The sequence below is a fragment of the Salmo salar genome, chromosome ssa25 (assembly GCF_905237065.1).
Source record: "Salmo salar chromosome ssa25, Ssal_v3.1, whole genome shotgun sequence".
Lineage (NCBI taxonomy): Eukaryota > Metazoa > Chordata > Actinopteri > Salmoniformes > Salmonidae > Salmo > Salmo salar.
In genome coordinates this window covers 13,370,813-13,395,587 of record NC_059466.1, presented here as the reverse complement: position 1 = coordinate 13,395,587, position 24,775 = coordinate 13,370,813, and the positions used below count along the sequence as shown (strand labels likewise).

Genomic DNA, 24,775 nt, shown 5'->3' with positions numbered 1-24,775 from the left:
AGCACTAATTGCTCAGCACTACACGGGACAGCAGCACCTCCCTATAGATAGAGACACTGGAGACACACGTTTCCACACTGCAAATGAATGGAAAAATATGAGATAAGGCGAGGTATCGAAGCAAGCTGTGGACTGAGCAGGATAATTGGGAGTTTTTCAACACAGCATGCATTATCATTACGCCTTAGTGGTGATCCTCTCAACAGAACCTCCTCTAACTCTATTAGGCCGTGACAATCAATGAGCTCGTTGTTCTCTTTTTGCAACCAGACACAGCCTGTCCTTAAAACTCAGTCCACACAGTGTGCAGGCTTTCAAATCACAACTGATAAGTCTACAACTTTAAAAGGTTGCCGACAACCCTAAACCTCAACCTCTAGTAGATTAGACTTGCAGTGGTTCTCAAACATCTCCTCGGGGAACCCCAGCCGTTCCCTGTATTTGATATATTCTAGAGCTAGCACACCTGATTCATCTGATCATCAAGCCCAGGTGAGCTACTACGGAGCACCAACATTGTGAAAGGTCTCCGAGGAGATGATTGACAACCACTGGATTAGTTAAAGCCACATGAAGTGGCCAGAGGTTCAAGTCAACTGTTCATTCAGTTGTTCCTTTTGTCTCATTCATGGCAGATGGTTTTGACTGCGTGTGGGATGTGGGGTATAAGTGCAGCACTCTATTTTATGTGGTGGATTATTCTCTGAGATGGGACAGTAATAGTTTATATGGACAATGAGTAAGCCCTCTGTTGTGCTGTGTTACCAGGGTGGCCCTAATCAATGGCGATGTGTGTGGGAGAGAGGGAGGGAGGGAGAGAAAGAGAGAAGTGCGAGAGATAGGCGAGGGGAGAGAGGCAGAGAGAGAGAGAGGCAGAGAGAGAGAGACAGAGAGAGAGAGAGAGAGAGAGAGAGAGAGAGAGAGAGAGAGAGAGAGAGAGAGCAGGGGTGGGCACTGCAGGGGACAGAGAGATGGAGTCCCTGCCTGCCTCCATGTATGCCTGGTCTACTGTGAAACCTGGATTAGGCACTGTACTGCTGTTTTCAAATTGCTCTAAATTCTCAGAGATTAAGGGGGAAATGAATGAACAGTGACAATCTGTCATGGGGGAATGCTAAATGTCCAAACAGCCATGCAATATCGAAAAATCATCCTTAAAAAAGCGATATGCAGTGTGCAGAGAGTCATGTTTGAACATCTATTACTGCTCATTGTATACCTGGCTAAAAAGTCGTAAATATATTTTCTACAAGTATGAACAGTACTGGGTATGTTAACTGTTTTATGAGGAGGTTTACATTGCTTTGCTCACTTTCAAGGTTTAAAGAGCACCCTTGGGCTAACGATCAATGTCCTTAGCTGAATAATGCTGGCAATCAGAATTATATGAAGCTCTCCACTTAGTGGGGCTTTTAACGCCAGTCCTAAAGAGATACACCGGTACTTCTGTATACTTTTTAGCCAGTAGTTCTGAAAGTAGTACTCACAATTGAGTACCATATGAGCAGATATGTGCGCCGCGTCATTGCTCTCTCTATCTCTCTCCGTTGTGTATCCATGTGCATGGGGTTTTCCACTGAGCCGATGGGTCCGCCCTACATGCTATTTGACCCACACTGTGCAGGCCTGAGCCGGCCTTGTTTTTTTTTCACACGCAACCTCATTGGACTTGATCACATGATTGTGCCTTCTCACTCAAGTCAGCCAAAGAGAAAAGTTTCTCCAGCTATAACTGTGCTAAAAAGGTGGCACGGATGCTATTGATAATTGATGCCAGGCCAAGAAAAGAAAACTAGATTGAGATATCAATGGGGGAGCCATTCAGGAAAGACAAAAGGCAGAAAAATAATAGATATCGGATGCTTTTCCGAGATGGGCTCAAGGAAGAGAAACACTAGTGCCTCATCCAATTATGGACATCCATAAAAGTCATATTTGGTCAAAAGGTAAGAGACTAAACGTATTGTGTTCAGTGAGAAGCTTATTTTGAGTGTTTGTGTAAAGTGGATCGGGTCTGTGTCGCCATTAGCTAGGCTAGCCAACATTCTGTCTGTCATCATAGCTAGCTAGCTATCATTGTATTTTCTATTTGTATTTTATTAAGGATCCCTATTCCAAGGCAGCAGCTACTCTTCCTGGGGTCCAAACAAGATTAAGGCAATTACATCACCCACCTACATCATACAATATTTTATTACATCACTAATGTACCACTACATACTGTATCTACAATACAAAATGTAGAATACTACAATAAAACAATTACAACAATGTATAGTGCCTTCAGAAAGTACTCATACCCCATGACTTGTTCCACATTGTTTTTAGAAAAAGATTTACTTTTTTTAAATTGAAAACGAAATACAGAAATATATCGTTTACATAAGTATTCACACCCCCGAGTCAATACTTTGTCGAACCACCATTGGCATTGATTACAGCTATGAGTCGCCATAACTTTTTTTGCCAGGTATCCAATGAGCAGTAATAGATCTTCAAACAGGACCCTCTGTACGGTCTCCGCTATGCCGACCGTACTTACTGCACTGAAACATGGACTGACTTTTGGGGCAACCACAGCTAGAACTCATTTTCCACTTTGACACACGCGTTCAGTCAGCACAGAAGAAGCACGCTACACCTGAGGAAAGCTCAGCTAAACCAACTGGCATTTGAGGGGGAACTTACAAGAAGATTTTGGGGGAGAATGGAATGATACATTAGTCAGGACGTTTCAGAGAGCATCAAGGAATTGGGACGATTAAAACAATCTAGCTGGTTGATTTGATAAAAATCTTGCTTTAGTGTGTATTGCGCTGTCCGAGGTGCTGATAAAGCGCAGCAAGATAGAAACAGATACGTTATAATATGGTTTTCTTGGTAACCTATTGGTTTTCGTTCCTGTAAATGGAACTGTACGTATTGGAAACATGTTTATAGTAGGCTGGCATTGCTTAAACGATTATGTGGGTCGAATTTGATTCACAGAAGTGTATTGTGCCATATCACAATGTGTTGCTGAACTCATGAGGGAGCGGCATGATTTTTCCATGTTGGAAGAAGCCTGTATAGGCCTATTTATTTGGCAAGACAGCTGTGCAAGGCTGCATCTCACTGTAGTAGGCTGTAGAACATGTTTTGGTTATTTGAATCTCCATTCCCCTTTTGTTTACTGCATTTGTTTACTGTTAATGTAATTAGCCTAAATATAGATTGTTTCATGTCTTTATCGATCTGATATTTCGTTTACTAGGCCTTCTACTTGGTAGCGCTGTTCTGTTCTGTTCAAATTCGCTCAAATTCGCAGTTGTGTCGGTATTCTAAGCGAAACTGCCATTCTGTATTTGTCTTTGCGTGCACAAATAACTAGGCTACTCCTTTCAGAATTTTGTTTCCATTATTTTGGCAAGACAGCTGTGTGTATGGCTGTATTCACATAGGCTGTTTGTAATAGGTGAATTGCCCTATCTACTAAGTAGCATATATTCATTACCAAAATGGCCTAGCTGTAGGGTGCTGTCCATAGTGCTGATACAGTACAGCAGAGATAAGCTACAGATTTCAAAAGCACTCAATGATCTCGGAGTCTCTGAATTTGAACTTCATGTTTAACTTCTCTAGGGTAGGGGGCAGTATTTTGACGTCCGGATGAAAGGCGTGCCGTAGTAAACTGCCTGTTACTCAGGCTCAGGAGGTAGGATATGCATATTATTAGTATATGTGGATAGAAAACACTCTGAAGGTTCTAAAATTGTTTGAATGATGTCTGTGAGTATAACAAAACTCATGTGGCAGGCAAAAACCTGAGAACAATCCAACCAGGAAGTGTGGAAATCTGAGGTTTGTAGTTTTTCAAGTGATTGCCTATACAATATACAGTGACTTAGGGTTCATTTTGCACTTCCAAAGGCTTCCACTAGATGTCAACAGTCTTTAGAACGTTGTTTCATGCTTCTACTGTGAATGGGGAGAGAATAAGAGCTCCTGGAAGTAGACGACTGAGAAAATGACATGAGCTCAGTGGCGTGCGCTCACGTGAGAGTTAGCTGTGTTCCTTTTCTTTTTTGAAGACGTTGGAATTGTCCGGTTGGAATGTTACTGAAGATTTATGATAAAAACATCCTAAAGATTGATGCTATACATCGTTTGACATGTTTCTACGAACGTAAATATAACTTTTTTTGACTTTTCATCGTGACATTTTGCGCACGCTTCCTACATTTGGAGTAGTGGACTAAATGCGTGAACAAAAAGGAGGTAAATAAACATAAATGATGGACTTTATCGAACAAAATGAACATTTATTCTGGAACAGGGATTCCTGGGAGTGCATTCCGATGAAGATCATCAAAGGTAAGTTAATATTTATAATGTCATTTTTGTCATTTCTGTTGACTCCAAAATGGCGGGTATGAGTATGGCTTGTTTTGATATCTGAGTACTGTACTCAGATTATTGCAAAATTTGCTTTCGCCGTAAAGCTTTTTTGAAATCTGACACAGAGGTTGCATTAAGGAGAAGTGTATCTATTATTCTTTGAATAACTGTTGAATATTTTATCAACGTTTATGATGAGTATTTCTGTAAATTGATGTGCTCATTCACCGGACGTTTTGTGAGGCAAAACATTTCTGAACATTACACGCCAATGTAAAATGGGGTTTTTGGATATAAATATGAACTTTATCGAGCAAAACATACACGTATTGTGTAACATGAAGTCCTATGAGTGCCATCTGATGAAGATCATCAAAGGTTAGTGATTAATTTTAGCTGTATTTCTGGTTTTTGTGATGCCTCTCCTTGCTTGGAAAATGGCTGTGTGGTTTTTCTTGTCTAGGCGCTGTCCTAACATAATCTAATGTTATGCTTTCGCCGTAAAGCCTTTTTGAAATCGGACAATGTGGTTGGATTAACGAGAAGTGTATCTTTAAAATGGGATATAATAGTTATATGTTTGGGAATTTGACGCTAGCGTCCCACATGCCCCAGAGAAATGTGGTATAGCTCGATTACATGAGCAGAACTCAGTATAATTCCAATGCAAGAACCACCCAAAATGTTTCCCCCTCACCGATTTCAACTGCCCCCTTAGTCATCTTATCCTGGCGCCAGGTCTGGGTGGCTGCATCATGTTATGGGCGTGCTTGTAATCGTTAAGAACTGGGAAGTTTTTCATTATGAAAAAGAAACGGAATGGCACAAAGCACAGGCAAAATCCTAGAAGATGTCCATTGCTCCTGTTTCTTGGCGCAAGCAAGACTCTTATTATTATTGGTGTCCTTCAGTAGTGGTTTCTTTGCAGCAATTCGACCATGAAGGACTGATTCACACAGTCTGTTGAGATGTGTCTGTTCCTTGAACTCTGTGAAGCATTTCTTTGGGCTGAAATCTGAGGTGCAATTAACTCTATTCAACTTTGCAGCAGAGGTAACTCTGGGTCTTCCTTTCCTATGGCGGTCCTCATGAGTGCCAGTTTCATCATAGCGCTTGATGTTTTTTGCGACTGCACTTGAAGAAAGTTCTTGACATTTTACGTATTGACTGACCTTCATGTCTTAAAGTTATGATGGACTGTCATTTCTCTTTACTTATTTCAGCTGTTCTTGCTATAATATGGACTTGGTCTTTCACCAAATAGGGCTATCTTCTGTACGGCACCCCTACAGTACCCTGTCACAACACAATTGATTGGCTTAAACACATTAAGAAGGAAAGAAATTCCACAAATTAACTTTTGAAAAGGCACACCTGTTGAAATACATTCCAGGTGACTACCTCACGGAGCTGGTTGAGAGAGTGCCAAGAGTGTGCAAAGTTGTCATCAAGGCAGAGATTGGCTACTTTGAAGAATCTCAAATCTCAAATATATTTTATTTACTACACAATTCCATATCATGTTATTTCATAGTTTTGATGGCATTCAGGCCAAAGAGTTCAATCTTGGTTTCATCATACAAGAGAATGTTGTTTCTCATGGTCTGAGAGTCCTTTAGGTGCCTTTTGACAAACTCCAAGTGGGCTGTCATGTGCCTTTTACTGAGGAGTTTCTTCCGTCTGGTCACTCTGGTTGTCCTTCTGCAAGGCTCTCCCATCTCCACAGAGGAACTCTGGAGCTCTGTTAGAGTGACCATCGGGTTCTTGGTCGGGGACCAATGCCCTTCTCCCCCAATTTCTCAGCTTGGCTGGGCGTCCAGCTCTAGAAAGAGTCTTGGTGGCTCCAAACTTCTTCCATTTAAGAATGATGGAGGCCACTGTGTTCTTGGGGACCTTCAATGCTGCAGACACTTTTTGGTACCCTTCCCCAGATCTCTGCCTTGGCACAATCCTGTCTCGAAGCTCTACGGACAGTTCCTTCGACATCATGGCTTGTTTTTTGCTCTGACATGCAATGTCAACTGTGGGACCATATATAGACAGGTGTGTGCCTTTCCAAATCATGTCCAATCAATTGAATGTACCACAGGTGGACTCCAATCAAGTTGTAGAAACATCTCAAGCATGACCAATGTTAACACGATGCACCTGAGCTCAATTTCGAGTCGCATAGCAAAGGGTCTGAATAATTACGTAAATAAGTTATTACTGTTTTTTTTAAAAGCTGTTTCTGCTTTGTCATTATGGGGTATTGTGTGTAGATTGATGAGGGGGAAAAAACGATTTAATCAATTTTAGAATATGGCAGTAATGTAGCAAAATGTGGAAAAATTCAAGGGGTCTGAATACTTTCCGAATGCACTGTATATGGCTCTGGCTATAGCTAGCCTAGCTCGACTAACAAACAGCCATGTTTTTGTTGTTGTTCTTGTTGTTTTTTAGGGGATAGATCAGCTACCAAATTAGCAGATATATTTGGAGTCTATCAAATAACATTACTTGCCTAATTTCTATTCCCCTTTTTAATATATTTTTTTATTATGCCCCTACCCCCCAGTTGTATAAAACACATCAGTTCATAAATCAGTGTTCATAAAAACACGATGCATAGCTTGTATACCTTACCTCTTTGGATGACATTTTGAAAATAATAGCAATTGTTTACCCAATCCATGCAACGACTCTGTTAGCTAGCTGCAGTCTCGTCAGTCTTGTGCGAACTCATGCATCTAGCTAGCTGTCACTCAAATGGTGAGGGGCTGAAACTCATTGCCTGGAACTCAAATTGCTAGGGGGCAGGCCCATGTGGGGCAAGCTTGCAGTACGTCACTAAAATGTGTGAGGTTTAGCCCAATTCGCCAAAGTCCCGGAGAACGTCTTTAATGTCAGACTACTCCAGACTCTGCATAGGGAACAATAGATCAGAGTTACTGCTCCCTTCAATGTAATAGAGGATTACCTGGGGATATGTGTCCAGCATCACTCAAGGGAGATCATTCATGTCATTTAACCGACTGGCACTATCTGTTTGCCAATGTTATAAGCCTCATAACTTCTCCTTCTATAGTTCTGTGAGTCTCTGACATCTCTCCAGCAGTACAGACACAGTAGTACAAACAGTATATTGTATTCTACAATGCATCATATGTTTTTAATGGCTGTTAGTTAAAGGGATAGCTCACCCAAATTACAAAATTATATATTGGTTTCTTTACCCTGTACAAAATATATGGACAAGGTAAGACAGCAATCCATGCTTTGGTTTTTGTTTACCTGGCCAGTCTCCAAATGATAACTTTTTTGTATTTTTGTCCAAACAAACCAATGTCAATATCCCCTATATAAGCATTTTGTGGTTAGGATTCGGCGCTCTCACTGCCGCGACCGGGTTCGATTCCCGGTCAGGGAACTACTCTTTAAGGCTCCCGAGTGGTACAGCGGTCTAAAGCACTGCATCTCAGTGCAAGAGGCGTCACTACAGTCCCTGGTTCAAATCCAGGCTGTATCACATCTGGCCGTGATTGGGATTCCCATAGCGCACAATTGCAGCCCACAATTGGCCCAGTATCGTCCGGGTTTGGCTGGGGTAGGCTGTCATTGCAAATAAGAATTTGTTCTTAACTGACTTGCCTAGTTAAATAAAGGTTACATTAAAATAGGATATTTCAAAAAATTCAATATGCGTCTAATTAGGACATCAGTAACCAGCAGCCATTAGAGAGATCAAACCACTGCTGGTAAGTAGGTGCCCTCACAATGTCATGGTTTGCAATCAAAGTGAGCGCCAGCCATCCTAGTTCCAGCTGTGCCAGCTAGTTCTATTTCCAGTCTTTCACACCCAGGATGCTGGCTGCTGAGAGATGAGGGACAGATTGGAGCATCTGTAATGTCCATACCCAAGGGCACTAAGGGCTCGGTGGGGGACTATTTGCCTTGTGTGGAACACTCAAACGAGGTCAGTAGATATATCCCCTCACCCACCCGAAGCTTCTCCTCCTCCTAAACACTCAGCATATTCTAGCACATAAATCAAACACGCTCATGTGACTATGATGCATTAGTCAAGTCTTGCACTCTTCCAAGCATGTATCCATTTCCACATAAGAAATTCTGCTTTAATTGTACTGTATGGATGACATGAAAAAGCATGCCAAGATTTTCCCCATAACCCATAACTTGATTTTGGGTGAATGATGACCGCCCTGGTACATATCTGCAAGGTCCCAGTGTAACTGTTATAACTGTAGAATGAGTAATGAGGGAGGCTTTCTGATTCCCTTAATGGAACTGTGATTGAATAAAAGCCCACAGATAACGCTCTGAGGCCAGAGGAGGGCTGTGTTTTTCTGTAAGCCACACCAACAGCACTGCTAATACACAGTGGCACCACCACGCCTGCAGAGATCACGACACACCAGCTGAGGGCTAAAATACACTCACCTTCACTCTGGGTCTACAAATACACTACATGACCAAAATAATGCGGACACCTGCTCGTTTGAACATCTCATTCCAAATCATGGGCATTAATATGGAGTGGGTCCCCCCCTTTTCAATATAACAGCCTCCACTCTTTTGGGAAAGCTTTAGATGTTGGAACATTCCTGCGGGGACTTGCTTCCATTCAGCTACAAGAGCAGTGAGGTCGGACACTGATGTTGGGCAATTAGGCCTGGCTCACTGTCGGCGTTCCAATTCATCCTAAAGGTGTTCAATGGGGTTGAGGTTAGGCCTCTGTGAAGGCCAGTCAAGTTCTTCCATACCGATCTCAACAAACCATTTCTGTATGGACCTCACTTTGTGCACGTGGGCATTGTCATGCTGAAACAGGAAAGGGCCTTTCCCAAACTGTTGCCACAAAGTTGGAAGCACAGAATCGTCTAGAATGTCATTGTATGCTGTAGCGTTAAGATTTCCATTCACTGGAACTAAGGGGCCTAGCCCGAACAATGAAAAATAATTCATAAAAAAATAATCTTCCTCCACCAAACTTTACATTTGGCACTATGCATTGGGGCAGGTAGCATTCTCCTGGCATCCACCAAACCCAGATCAATCCGTTGGACAGGTGAAGCTTGATTCATCACCGCAGAGAATGTATTTCCACTGCCCCAGAATCCAATGGTGGCAAGCTTTACACCACTCCAGCCAACACTTGGGATTGCGCATAGTGATCTTAGGCTTGTGTGCGGCTGCTTAGCCATGGAAACCCATTTCATGAAGCTCCCAATAAACGTTTATTGTGCTGTCTTTGCTTGGAAATTGGTATTGTGTGTTGTAACCAAGGACAGATGATTTTTACACACTACGCGCTTCAGCACTAGGAGGTCTTGTTCTGTGAGCTTGTGTTGCCTACTACTTCACGGCTGAGCTGCTGTTGCTCCTATACGTTTCCACTTCACAATAACAGCACTTACTGTTGACTGGGGCAACTCTAGCAGGACAGAAATGTTTATTAACTGACTTGTTGGAAAGGAGGCATCCCATGACGGTGCCATTTTGAAAGTCACTGAGTTCTTCAGTAAGGCCATTCTACTGCCAATGTTTGTCTATGGAGATTGCATGGCTACAGTTGAAGTCGAAAATTTACATACACCTAGGTTGAAGTCATTAAAACTTGTTTTTCAACCACTCCACAAATTTCTTGTTAAAAAACTATAGTTTTGGCAAGTCAGGCTGGACATCTACTTTGTGCATGACCCCAGTCATTTAAAGACAGATTATTTCACTTATAACTCACTGTATCACAATTCCAGTGGGTCAGAAGTTTACATACACTAAGTTGACTGTGCCTTCAAACAGCTTGGAAAATTCCAGGAAATGATATCATGGCTTTAGAAGCTTCTGATAGGCTAATTGACATCATTTGAGGTGGATGTATTTCAAGGCCTACTTTCAAACTCAGTGCCTCTTTGCTTGACATCATGGGAAAATGAAAAGAAAATCAGCCAAGACCTCAGAAAAAAAATTGTAGACCTCCACAAGTTTGGTTCATCCTTATTAGCAATTTCCAAACGCCTGAAGGCACCACGTTCATCTGTACAAACAATAGTACGCAAGTATAAACACCATGGGACCGTTCTGAGAGACCGTTCTGAGACGCGTTCTGTCTCCTTCCTGATCAATCCCAGAACAACAGCAAAGGACCTTGTGAAGATGCTGGAGGAAACAGGTACAAAAGTATCTATATCCACAGTAAAACGAGTCCTATATCGACATAACCTGAAAGGCTGCTCAGCAAGGAAGAAGCCACTGCTCCAAAACCGCCATAAAAAAGCCAGACTACGGTTTGCAACTGCACATGGGGACAAAGATTGTACTTTTTGGAGAAATGTCCTCTAGTCTGATGAAATAAAAATAGAACTGTTTGGCCATAATGACCATCGTTATGTTTGGAGGAAAAAGGGGGAGGCCTGCAAGCCGAAGAACACCATCAGGGACTGGTGCACTTCACAAAATAGATGGCATCATGAAGCAGGAAAATTATGTGGATATATTGAAGCAACATCTCAAGACATCAGTCAGGAAGTTAAAGCTTGGTCACAAATGGGTCTTCCAAGCATACTTCCAACGTTGTGGCAAAATGGCTTAAGGACAACAAAGTCAAGGTATTGGAGTGGCCATCACAAAGCCCTGACCTCAATCCTATATGAAATATGTGGGCAGAACTGAAAAAGTGTGTGCGAGCAAGGAGGCCTACAAACCTGACTCAGTTACACCAGCTTTGTCTGGAGGAATGGGCCAAAATTCACTCAACTTATTGTGGGAAGCTTGTGGAAGGCTACCCGAAACGTTTGACCCAAGTTCAACAATTTAAAAGCAATGCTACCAATTACTAATTGAGTGTATGTAAACTTCTGACCCACTGGGAATGTGATGAAAGAAATAAAAGCTGAAAAAAATCATTCTCTCTACAATTATTCTGACATTTCACATTCTTAAAACAAAGTGGTGATCCTAACCGACCTAAGACAGGGAATTTTTACTAGGATTAAATGTCAGGAATTGTGAAAAACTGAGTATAAATGAATTTGGCTAAGGTGTATGTAAACTTCCGACTTCAACTGTAGGCCCTTTTCAAAGGGATTAGTTGGTTTTTAGGGGCAGTCGAAACAAGCAGAACTTCAGAAGTCTTCCCTCTTCCGCCTACTTCCCTCAGGCATCTAATATGACTGTAAACGGAGACACCTACAACAGAGACACTGAGTCATGTATCACTATGTAAATTGCAGGCCTCCTGCCATTAGGGGCTATTTCAGAGGCCTGTCCAGGAGCCCTGTTGAGTGTGATGGCTTTATTGTGTGTAAGGGATGTTGTAACATCAGCGTATGTAGCCCGGAGAATGGAAACAGATGGCAGTAACATTATGTAAGGAGAGTGCTGAATGATGGCTGCCTCATATTGATTTTATACACCTGTCAGAAACGGGTGTGGCTGAAATAGCGAATCCACTCATTGTAAGGGGTGTCCACATACTTTTGTATATATAGTGTAAGTTTCGCCAGAAGCCAAAATATGGCTAAATTGAGATTAGAGTATATATTTATTGTGTTGTATATTTGCTTGCAGTTCAAACGTGCTGATATAAATATCACACTGAGATTAAAATAGCAGTGCTGGAAAAAAAAGAATGCTAGAAGACAAAATATTACGTAAGACTTTGTAATAGCTGACAGTGAAATGAGAAGAGAAGGGGACACGTGCAGCACACATGCTAAGGTTCTCTATTATACATATTGTTGTGTTTGTCAGGCATGACGTCATTCAACCCGTTTTATTAATGGAGCAGATAGGCGATGAGCTCCTATACTAAAATACATGGGCAGATGTTGCAGGACAGGATGACGGGCTTTTCATTCTGCACACATTTGCATATTTTTACGGAGATTATCTGAGCTGCGTATTAGACAGGTATGGGTTTCATATAAATTGGAATGTAACACCTACTGAGTCAATTTAAATTATGTTTTGCTACACAACAAGGTAGAACTATACAAATCATTAAAAACGGTCAATAGGCTATATAATCAATGCTAAACAATATTTTACAAGGAAATCATGCGGTCTCAATTGCGCCCATGTGTCATCGCTGAAACTTCAGCACCATGGACAAGTCCTCGTGCGCTATTACTAGGCTACAGCACACAGTAGGTTCTCACAATTTGTTAGAGAACGCTTTCATGTTATCAGTTTGAAATGGTAACGCTCAAGCTATATATTAATGACATAACAAATACGATGGATAAAGTAAATATTTCATTTATCGTGAACTTTTTACTTTATTTGTACTATGAACTCAAAGCTTGTTCATGAATATTCTGTCCATGGATGCTATACTGTACGTAAATAAAAACCACGTGGCTTCAACTCAAAGATGCAACTCATTGAGCACGTATTACATGCGCACCGAAGAGGACATACTGTACAGGTTTTCGAGATTGCTTGACTGATGTATGCTTTCTCAGCGCTAAGAATGAACCTTACCCGAGGTGGCAGCGCTGTGCACTAAGCCCCTAGGGGTAACGTCACTCCCCTGGCATATCAGCCCCTGTCCTCTAGTCGTCCACCACATCACCACAGAGAACGTCAAGATCGCATCCATCTTCAACTAGAAATGGTTTACAAACTACATCTGACCCAGGCAATCCTCCCCGATTCCGTGCGTATCGGCAAGGAGTCATTCAAATGCTCCGGGATGCATGCAGGCTAAAGCGTATTCTTGTGAATTTGGGAAAGGTCATTTAAAGTGGAAAGTGCGTGTGCGTCGAGTAGGCTATGATTTGTGACAAAGGAAATATAATGAAGAGGAATCAACAACAGTAACTTCAGGTCTCATTGCGAAAGCGCCTTTATTCAGACCACGGAATAATCATGCCTGTTCGGAGAGGTCACGTTGCGCCACAAAATACATTTCTTGGAATAATAATACGGAAATTCGAGGGACAGAGTAAGTATACCATCCCAGGTATCATCATTTTATTCTAAAGTGTTATTCTTGGCACTGTAGCAGTCGTGTATATTAGTCTGTTTGGAAATGAAGTTACGTTTTAAAAACAGTTTGAACTTGTCCAATTGAGAATGGGGTTTGTTAATTGAAATCAATTTGTTAGTGACAAATCAAGTGTCAATAATGTACTTTGTTGAGCTTTACTATATATTTATTATCTATTACTATCTATTTACTAGCTATTTAGTATCATTAGTGGTGGATGAGTTGAGCTTCCCCCTTACTATGTAAAGTGCATTGGGTGTCTAGAAAATAAATATTTTAGTCCAATCAATTATTATTATTATTATTTATCTCCTATGCTCCTGTATGCTTCAAGTCAATAGTTTTACTCACTAGTTGTTTCAGAAAGTCTCAAAAATTATTTACAAATATATATCACCTTTGTAATAATAAAATCAAGTATTGGACTGTCTTCAGTTTACAAGTACAGCAATGTTCAAAAACTCTCAAATTGTAATGTATTACCTCTAGACTGCTGTACATAAAGATTGGTTTGATAGCATTGTGCATTGTTTTTGTTTTCTTACAGATAGGAAATTTGTTATAGCCAATGCCCGGGTACAGAACTGTGCGATCATCTACTGTAATGACGGCTTCTGTGAGATGACCGGCTATTCCAGACCGGATGTCATGCAGAAGCCATGCACCTGTGACTTCCTCCACGGCGATCACACTGACACACATGCCATCAGCCAGGTGGCCCAGGCTCTGATGGGCTCAGAGGAGCGCAAGGTGGAAATCACATATCACCGCAAAGATGGTGAGTCAGTGAACCAGGCCAGCAACAGAGAAGAGAGGTGGTGGTATGCACTAGGTGTGACAGGCTGCCTCTGAGAAACCATAAACTACAGTCCCACCACAAGACAGCCCCCTCAACATATCAAATGTGTCCCAAATGGCATCCTATTCTCTATGTAGTGCACTACTTTTGTACTTTTGACCAGAGACCTGTGGATTCTAGTGCACCATATAGGGAATAGGCTGTAATTTGGGATGCTACTTTGTTTTGGTTAGCTGAGCTCTTAAATGTGGCATTATCCTATTAGAGACACAGTCAGTGAACACAGTAGAGATGAGGTTGTACAGTCTTGACAGGGCACTTGACAACGAGAAGTAATGAGAGCCTTTCTTTCCATCAAGAATTTGTCTCCATTGACCTGCGTAATAGATGTCGCTATTCGTGTAGATGCTACTTTTCTGATCTTCCGTACAGTGGACTACTGTGCAGTAAACTGTGGCTGTTATGTGAGTATTTCGTCTATGACAAGATAATTATAATAATCCACAAGCCAATTCAAGGGTTGGGTATTTTTTTCTTGGAAAACAACATTTATAGGAAAGGACAAAAATCTATCCGTAACAAATTGTGGAAAACATTTCCTATCCATGTATGATGTGGATCTTCCCTTGCATTTGCTGAAATATGCTGTCTGGAAAATATTACATGTAGCTACCATCAATTACAATTCCTGTCTTAAACCGTGACGGATATCATCGTTTTGATTATGAGGTATGATGTCATGAGAGAGTTTCAGGAAATGTTATTATACTCTAAGCCAGGAAGCAAGCTAACCTATGACAATGATCTCTGGCTTGATAAAAAAACATTTGCCATTGCATAATGGAGGTGTAATCAGTGGCTTGGCAGACAATACCAGAAGGCTGAACATGACAATGTATTAAGACCACGGCATATGAGAGGTATTAAAGTGACATTCAGCATCTAGCAGTATGAACCAGCAGATCCTATCAATGTCAGATGTATTTTATGTATGGCAGGGGTAAAATGGTAGTTTACTTTATCTTAGTCCTAGTTGTTGACCAAGATACACGCAGCAGAGAGAGTGAATCTTGACTCTGACAAGGTTAACAGGGCTTGGTCAGCTGCCATGACACAATAGGGTGTGTTATTTCTGACAGAGGAAAGGAAAGTGCTGTCTCAGTTCCCTCTGGTCTAGCGCACAGTTTGCTTAGACTCACCTTCCTGCCTCCAAGGCTGTTCTAGACTATTTTAATGAGGATACAAATAGCTCATAGCGATTCAATGCACAGTCTTGTTTCGCAGTGAAAATAAATCAATGAATGTCTGCAGTGTGTGAATGCCATCCCACAAAATCTCTCAACAGTGGAGAGACAGCCAAGCCCAGCTACAATCCTTATAGAGAAATCTATGAGAGTATGAACAAAACAATTAATTTAGTACTCAATGTACCGTCATCAGACTGGAACTGTAAACATGTAACAGACCAGTGCTGTTTCCAAATAGTACCCTATTCCCTACACAGTGCACAAAATGTATGCACTATATTTCCAATAGTGTGGCATTTGGGATGCACACCAGCTTCACAGGTGAGCTTTTCTATTTTCCTCCTATTTAACTGTCGGTTCAGAGTTTTTCCCACAGAGATCCTATTAAATTACTATTCTATTTCCTAATTCTATGTTTTTTCCTGACCACATGAACTGACCTGAAAAAACTCTGGGCCTTACTCATTACCACACAAATACAAGGACAAGGAGTTGCCGTAACTGTACAGTATGTCTATGAGGCATTGTTATTCCGTCATATGTTCCAGGTCCTTGAATCCTTTGGCAAAACAAAACCAAAATACGTCTCATTTTTCACTCCAAAAGCAGATGTTGTTTTTCCTCTTCTAGCCCTGTTTGACCGTTCTCGTGAGGACCTTCAGTCCTCTTTGGCTTCCATTTCCTTGGGCCACTGTGTTCCACATGGGTGGAGTGCTTTTTTAGCTAAACTCTAGACATGATATGAACTGTTTTCAGTGCAGGCAGCAGTACTGCCGCCCTCTGTGAAGTCGCAGTGAATTAAAATGAAGTTGATGCTCAATGACACATCTACACATGTAATGCCACTAATATCATCTTCAGGCAGAGTGCTTTTTGGTCAGTATAATACCCCCTCCAAGTCAATGTGCTGTTGCTCCCCTTTTCGGGGTATAGTATATGACGACAGGAAGTCAGGTTGAATTTTTTAGTGTGCCTTGGCTCATGACAGGTGGCCTAGCAGTTGAGCGTTGGGCCAGTAAACAAAAAATTGCTGGTTCCAATCCCCGAGCCGTCTAGGTGAATAAACTGTCGATGTGCCCTTGAGCAAGACACTTAACCCTAATTGCTACTGTAAGTCGCTCTGGATAAGAGCATCTGCTAAATGACTAAAATGTGAATGTAATCTTCTTCTCTTATGTGGTTAACTATACTGTGTACATAATGAAACATTTGCCTTGGCGCCTTGCAGCTCCCTAAACTGACTGTAGATGTACAGGAAAATCCAGATAGTTCCATTTTTAATCTTCCTGAAGCAGCAGTCATCAACCTAGACAGATTTCTGCTAACCACGTGGAAATCAGAGCCAGATGCTCCTCTAGTAAGTTGAAAATATATTTTTTGAATCCTGGAGAAAGAAAATTACACAAAATACTCTAGGCGGCTCTTTGAACATGTACCACTATGAAGAGCAGAGTTTTAAAGGCACTTTAGTCACTGTGTAGTTCTGTATAAACTCAATGTGTCGATCATGGTTAATAAGGAATGGGAGCAGAGTAAAAGCCATAAGACACATTCAAACGGAATCATTACACTTGCTCTCCTGCCCTCCCTCCTGTGCCTCGAGACATGACTCTTAATACTCCTCTGAGGAGTCTAGAGTGAGCCGCGGAGCTCATGAATAAACATGTCAAGGATGGCACTGCAGTGAATAGGAGTGAGCAGCTTACAGCGTAAATGCATTATAGCGCTATGGAAGGACACAATCCACAGGCTCCTGTAGATGGGAACGCATATTCAAGCGTCATGACATCCTTGAGAGCAATGGCCCTATCGACACAAGTTCACTTCCTACAAATGAAAGCTGATGGACTGGAAAGTGGCTGTGTTTGTTGTCTCCTTGTTTGACCCCATTCTGAGCTATCAGAACCAATAATAGTTTTTGGATTCTCAGTGGGTCATTTTGTAAAAGCCTATCCCATTTCACCTAGTGTAAATTACATTAGGCACAAGAGGGGTGAGACAGTGTTGACAGCATACAAAAATAGTTCAGCATAAGGATGAATAGGCGATAGGTCCCGGCAGAGGAAATTGAGGATGTGTGTGTCTAATCAATATTAAATCATATGAGTCACAACTCGGTGGTGTTAGACCTCAGGCGCTCTCTCCCTCGCTCTTACTCACCCTTACTGTCTAACAGGAAGCACTATCAAATGAATCATAGTCATGCAGAATTGTTAACATAAAACTGTAGATGGGAATAGTCGCGCTTATTAGCGTTTCTTTTGGTTGTCATACTGTCATGTTCCCACTGTGGCGGATCGTGGAATGCACTGTCAGTGATTAAGAAAGCCCAGTGACATCATCATCAGCCACACATCAGCCAGCTCTTTGACCTGAAGAAAGCAGAAAAGTTAAGCTGCTTATGCGTGTGCTTAGAAATTAAGGCAGAAGGAAAATGAAGACCACAGTGAGATACACGGCCAAAACCTTCGCCACAGGGCAATTGTATCTATTATCTAGGTGTTGAATAGTAAATGATTGTGAGAAGAGATAAATCCACAATCGCAATGTCTTCACTCTCAATGAAGATTCCTAATCAATAAGGTAAATGCCTTGCTTTGCGGGGGCTTTGCAAAACGATCCTATTCCGAGGGGTGTAATAATACTTAGTAACTGAATGAGTGTGAACAAAGGGAAGCTGACACTGAGCAGTGTGGTGGAGTTAAATGGATAAAGGGAACAGTCCCAGCTTAGCTAGCCGTGCTGCTGAGGTATGTGTGTGGGTGCCTGATTTCAAAGGTGACTCCTCTTTGAGGAGCTGAATGGACGTCCCCCCCAGGGGCGGACTGGGACAAGAATTCGACCACCGGCATTTTATCCACACCAGCCCACATCCTGACCCTACACACCCTACTTAGACACTGCTGTCACTGCGCTTCTTTTGTTTTCTGTTTGCCTGTCTGCTTAAGCCTTATATGTTATAAAAGCCAAGCTAACGACTTAAGCTATCTTGCAAATTAGTTCTTGGCATATGTGATCCCCTGAATCAACACCTAACCTAAGTGTTAATTACTATTTCAGGGCTCCAGATTAACATTTCCCCTTGGTTTCCCTGCTGCCACTAACTTTTACAGTTGGTGGCACCAGCCCATGATTTGGTCAGACTCCACATCCTGAATAATCATCTTATAAAGTCATTTATTGTGCTTTATTAAGAAGTGTAATACATAGAATATGGAGGTATTCAAGAAATAAGTTGTTTCTTCTAGCACATCCAATGAGGAATGCATGACTCAAGATGTTTTGTGCAACCCAATCCAGTGATTGCCATGAATTTTGTGTTGCCAATTAGACTACAGTTGCTATATTTGACTTAATTGTTGTTTCGTTCAATAGAGATGAATTATGCACATCTTTATATGCAGTAACTATCATAGGCTAGTTCATTTGGGGTTCTGCAGCTGAGGAAGTACAGGGAGTGAAAATGTTATAAATAAATGAACGTGGAACAAAACAAGAAACATGAAAAGTGTACAGACATGAAACAGAAACAGAGTCAATAATGCCTGAGGAAAGAACCACAGGGAGGGAGTAAAATATATAGGGGAGGTAATCAGGAAGTTCATGGAGTCCAGGTGAATCTCATGAGGCGCAGGTGCGCGTAACGATGGTGGCAGGTGTGTGTAATAATCTGGCGACGTCGAGCGCCGGAGAGGGGGAGCGGGAGTACACGTGACAGTACCCCTACCTGACGTGTGGCTCTAGCCGCAGGACGATGCCGGCCAGAGGGACGGCCCTGAAGGACCAGGAACGGGCTGGTCGCTTCTGCTGAGGAGCCGGCTGAGGCGCGGGAGCCTCGTCAGGCTCCCATGCCTCAGCAGAAGTGACCGGCTGTACACTTTTCGTGTTTGTTGTTTTGTTCCAAGTTTTTTTTATTTTATTACATTTGCACTCCCTGTACTTGCTTCCCGACTCCCAGCGTACACTTTACAGATACCTACAGAAAGCTGAGGCCCTCCTTTCTTCGACAGGGACAAGGGGATGAAACTTCCAAAGCTTTGTTTTTCCCGCAATTGCATTTTGAAATGTTATATGATCAGAACAACATTTTATTGCCAGCGCATGGGGGGAGAGAAGAGTGGATCGCTCATACAGCAACAGGCTACATCAAAACAGGCACAGGGGCAGGGCACACACTTTTATTACAAGAATCATGAGGATAATGCACTTTACTGTTTGACCAAATCATGGTTTTATCCGCCCCCAAAAAATAGGAAGTTTGAGTGAGGTGACAATGTAGAATAGAATGTGCTCTATCTACGTTTAGTCACCCTTTTCATTTTTTTACGATCCATGATCTTGGCTGACTAACTGATAACAGAGTCGAAGCAGGTCTCTAGGTTGATGCAGCGTTTGACTTTGAATGGGAGTTTGCATGACCTCAGCTCAGCCTATCAGAAAACCGGTAAAGCTCATCTTGGCAGGGGGACGACCATTGCCCACCCAGGCTCATTATAGATTAGTATGACAGAGAAAGTGAGCATGGGCTGCCGGAGATGTCACCTTATTTTCTATTAAAACAAATATTTTTGTGTGTCAATTTCGAACCAGCCCACCCAACTAAAACATGGTCCAGCCCATCTGGCATTTGCTAGAATTGCCAGATGGGGGGGGGTAACCACATTCGGCTGCTGCAAGAGACCAGGATGGTGGCGGGCAAAAGGTGGCGCATGCATTTTTTATTGATCTTTGCCTCTTTGGTTTCTCCCAGTATGTCTCAAAATGCATTGAGTGTTTCCCCTTCGTCAGAGTCAGGCGTTTAGCAGATGGAAGCCAGTCTATCGGAGTACTGATTAAAACATGAAATGAAAACAGATCAGGTTTTAATTTCAGATCAGGTAACAGTAGTGCAACTTCCTCCAGTCTGTTGTAGTCGCATCTCCAGGCAACTACATAAATACTTCTCTGTGAGAACAAACTAGAAATGGAACTCTAATAGAATGTTAAAATAAAACATGTAATTCATTTTGTGGTAGATTTCTTCAATAAATCAACCCTGGTTTATTCTCCAAAGATATAAATCCTGTTCTAGACCGGCTTGATGTAATTATTATCTGACAAAAAGCTGATCAACACTGAATTGGTGACAGATGGAGTATTGGACAGCACATCAAGGACAAAATCCTTGCCTAGTCACCCTACATATGCACATATGAATTCCTATCTCCATCTCAAGGGGGCATTGTTGAATCCAATCCAATGGTCACCAAATCATCTGTTTTAGCTTCCAATGAGCTTTTGCCAGCTGATTAGCCATTCCAGCCCACTGGATGACAAATATCAGCTATCTAGCTAGCAAAATATGTACAGTATTGGAAGACACTGATGAAAGATGAAAGTAAGCTACGATGACTAGCTTGGAGCAGTCTCACTGAGGCGAGATATGGCCACATGGCCAAGAGACTCCAAACAAAGGGTTAGCATGCCTTCCCTCCCCTTACATATTCCCCTCTTAATTGGCTATGCGTCAGTGCAGTTGTGTATGGCCTCAGCAGCACAGCCCTGTAACAACCATGTCACAATGTATTAGCAAGATAACCATGGAGAGTGTCACGTATAGCTTACACCATCTAGAACGGTTGTTTTTATGTCTAATTGTTGTGATTCATAACATTTTTGTTTTTGAAGGTCAGTGTTAAAAATATGTAATATGAGAATGCTTCTCCCTCATTGGACAAGCTACCATGCCAATTTAACCTTAAGAAGAGTCTGCTGAACAAAATAACAAAACGTGTACGCCTATATCAATTTTGTTTTCATTATAACGTAGCGTAAACACCCTTACTAGTGGGAGCACTAAAGATAGTTTATTTAAGAGATGGACATGAAGTTCTACATACAACACTGTCCTAACCTCACTTTTCTGGACGCTTTCAGACTTCCCTTGCTCATAAAAATGCTTCTTCACAGAGATGTACTTCAAGGCTGCCTGGACTTTTGTTGACCAATTCCAGGAGCAGCAGCACTTAAGAAGAGCTCCTCCTTAAATTTCAATTGTTTGTTAAATGATTTTATTGTATGTGAACAGTTTCGTTTTTTGTTGTTGATTGCTGTGTTCTGCACATCTAGAGGAATTGGAAGATGCATTTCTTTTGTGGAAGTAGTTTTGAGAGATTGATCGGCTTGGTGCGTGCAAGGGTCATCTGCTGAATCGTCAGGCAACGCAAGAAAGGAATGGTAACGGGGTGGACTATAAAACCAACAAGGACAACAAGAAGAGTTAGGACATAGACAAACAAACACAAAACCAACACAGGGCGAAAGAGTAAGGATTTCTGAGGGATTTCTGGAGGACATTTCAGGCCTTGATAAGAAAACAAGCATTCAGATGAGCAAACAAACAAGCAAAAGAGCACTTGAAAAGGAGGTGGGAAGATCCTAAACATCGAGAGAGTATCTTCATTTATGTGTAACGTGTTGTTTCATTGAAAAACACATTTAGCATCTTTACTTGTGTTATTCATAAAATTGCATTGTTTAAACAGTGCATTTATCTCTATAGGTGCATTATTTAAATAAGTGCTTTCATCAAGAGGCACATGCACATCATTCTAGAGCAGAGTGCATTGTTTAAAGAGGTCACCAGGGGGATGAAGATTGAGGCATTCTCTAAGCATTGTTTCAGAGACCTTGCCATCACGTGTCCTGAAAATGGGTCGTGGACATTCTCATCAATAATGAGGAGAGACAAGGCCAATCACCAATCAGGATATTACTTTTGTTCAAAATGTTTTAATATGGAAGGGATAGAGTAATAACGATGGCCGGTTGACCCAACATGATGACTGTTGGGTTGAGAGCCCCGACACAAAGGATACAAAGATCTTTTATAGAAAAGATACACCCCCTTAGTCCACATGACAAACAACAGATGTGTGGAATTGGTCACAAGGTCAGGATTTGTATGAAAGACTGTAAAGACTGTTCTCATTGTGTGGAAACCACGGTCTGGCCCCCAAAACAAGGTTCCCCGCATCATTATCCATACCCGAGTCACCTCCACCCTGGTACCTCCCAGTACACAAACACCAACTCATTCTCTGGAATGCGAGCTCCGAGAGACAACAAGACCATCATCAATCAGTTGCTAGAGTTAAACCTCAGAAGCTCCTCTCAGTTCACACAGACACAATAGAGTTCTAAGAACCCAATTCTGCTGCATAAAATAACCATTCAATGCAATAACAGTATTATAACATAATCTTGTAATTTCTCCACGATAAATGTTACAAGTGAGTCATGAAAAAAATAAATGAACAAATACATTTCTACAGTGGGGAGAACAAGTATTTGATACACTGCTGATTTTGCAGGTTTTCCTACTTACAAAGCATGTAGAGGTCTGTACACTTCAACTGTGAGAGACAGAATCTAAAACAAAAATCCAGAAAATCACATTGTATGATTTTTAAGTAATTCATTTGCATTTTATTGCATGACATAAGTATTTGATCACCTACCAACCAGTAAGAATTCCGGCTCTCACAGACCTGTTAGTTTTTCTTTAAGAAGCCCTCCTGTTCTCCACTCATTACCTGTATTAGCTGCACCTGTTTGAACTCGTTACCTGTATAAGAGACACCTGTCCACACACTCAATCAAACAGACTCCAACCTCTCCACAATGGCCAAGACCAGAGAGCTGTGTAAGGACATCAGGGATAAAATTGTAGACCTGCACAAGGCTGGGATGGGCTACAGGACAATAGGCAAGCAGCTTGGTGAGAACGCAACAACTGTTGGCGCAATTATTAGAAAATGGAAGAAGTTCAAGATGCCGGTCAATCACCCTCGGTCTGGGGCTCCATGCAAGATCTCACCTCGTGGGGCATCAATGATCATGAGGAAGGTGAGGGATCAGCCCAGAACTACACGGCAGGACCTGGTCAGACCTGAAGAGAGCTGGGACCACAGTCTCAAAGAAAACCAATAGTAACACACTACGCCGTCATGGATTAAAATCCTGCAGCGCACGCAAGGTCCCCCTGCTCAAACCAGCCATGTCCAGGCCCATCTGAAGTTTGCCAATGACCATCTGGATGATCCAGAGGAGGAATGGGAGAAGGTCATGTGGTCTGATGAGACAAAAATAGAGCTTTTTGGTCTAAACTCCACTTGCCGTGTTTGGAGGAAGAAGAAGGATGAGTACAACCCCAAGAACACCATCCCAACCGTGAAGCATGGAGGTGGAAACATCATTCTTTGGGGATGCTTTTCTGCAAAGGGGACAGGACGACTGCACCGTATTGAGGGGAGGATGGATGGGGCCATGTATCGCGAGATCTTGGCCAACAACCTCCTTCCCTCAGTAAGAGCATTGAAGATGGGTCGTGGCTGGGTCTTCCAGCATGACAACGACCCGAAACACACAGCCAGGGCAACTAAGGAGTGGCTCCGTAAGAAGCATCTCAAGGTCCTGGAGTGGCCTAGCCAGTCTTTAGACCTGAACCCACTAGAAAATCTTTGGAGGGAGCTGAAAGTCCGTATTGCCCAGCGACAGCCCCGAAACCTGAAGGATCTGGAGAAGGTCTGTATGGAGGAGTGGGCCAAAATCCCTGCTGCAGTGTGTGCAAACCTGGTCAAGAACTACAGGAAACGTATTATCTCTGTACTTGCAAACAAAGGTTTCTGTACCAAATATTAAGTTCTGCTTTTCTGATGTATCAAATACTTATGTCATGCAATAAAATGCAAATTAATTACTTAAAAATCATACAATGTGATTTTCAGGATTTTGTTTTAGATTTCGTCTCTCACAGTTGAAGTGTACCTATGATAAAAATTACAGACCTCTACATGCTTTGTAAGTAGGAAAACCTGCAAAATCGGCAGTGTATCAAATACTTGTTCTCCCCACTGTAAGAGAATCCCCAGAGACTCAGAGGGACTACATCCCACAAGCAAACAAGAAAATAGGAGAACTTCTGTTCTACAGTACACAGATGATCCTAATGCTTGGCACACAGCTCTCCAAAATACCAATAATGAACTTATAATGTCACAACACAGAACAATAAACAACTCTACATTGATTCCACCCCCAAATGTAACATTAACATTTATTATAACGGCACTGTGATGTTCAAGGTTCAGAGGCCAGTCTGGATCAATTTGTCCGCTACTTCGACCAACTAAAACCTCTTGTTGCTGAACTTAAAACCTCTTCACTGCCACTACCTACAACAGCCTCCACTCCATCTGTGCCCCAGTATGTAGTCCACAGGGTCCCTCTCCCTCCCTCGCCTGCAGCAGACACAGCCCTGAGTATGCCTCTCACACGTGACACCTGCAGTACCACAGCATCTATTAGAGGAGATCAGCC

At 42.0% G+C, this 24,775-nt stretch overlaps 1 protein-coding gene across 1 annotated transcript in view; it reads left to right on the top strand.

Moving 5' to 3' along the window:
• The first annotated feature begins 12,752 nt into the window (after positions 1-12,752).
• The window catches only part of LOC106586190 (potassium voltage-gated channel subfamily H member 7), a 110,663-nt gene continuing 98,640 nt past the window's right edge, over positions 12,753-24,775 (top strand). The window contains exons 1-2 of the mRNA XM_014173162.2: positions 12,753-13,324; positions 13,917-14,147. Of these exons, the coding sequence (XP_014028637.1) occupies positions 13,249-13,324; positions 13,917-14,147 (307 nt within the window). The 5' untranslated portion in view covers positions 12,753-13,248. The remainder of the gene's footprint in view (positions 13,325-13,916; positions 14,148-24,775) is intronic.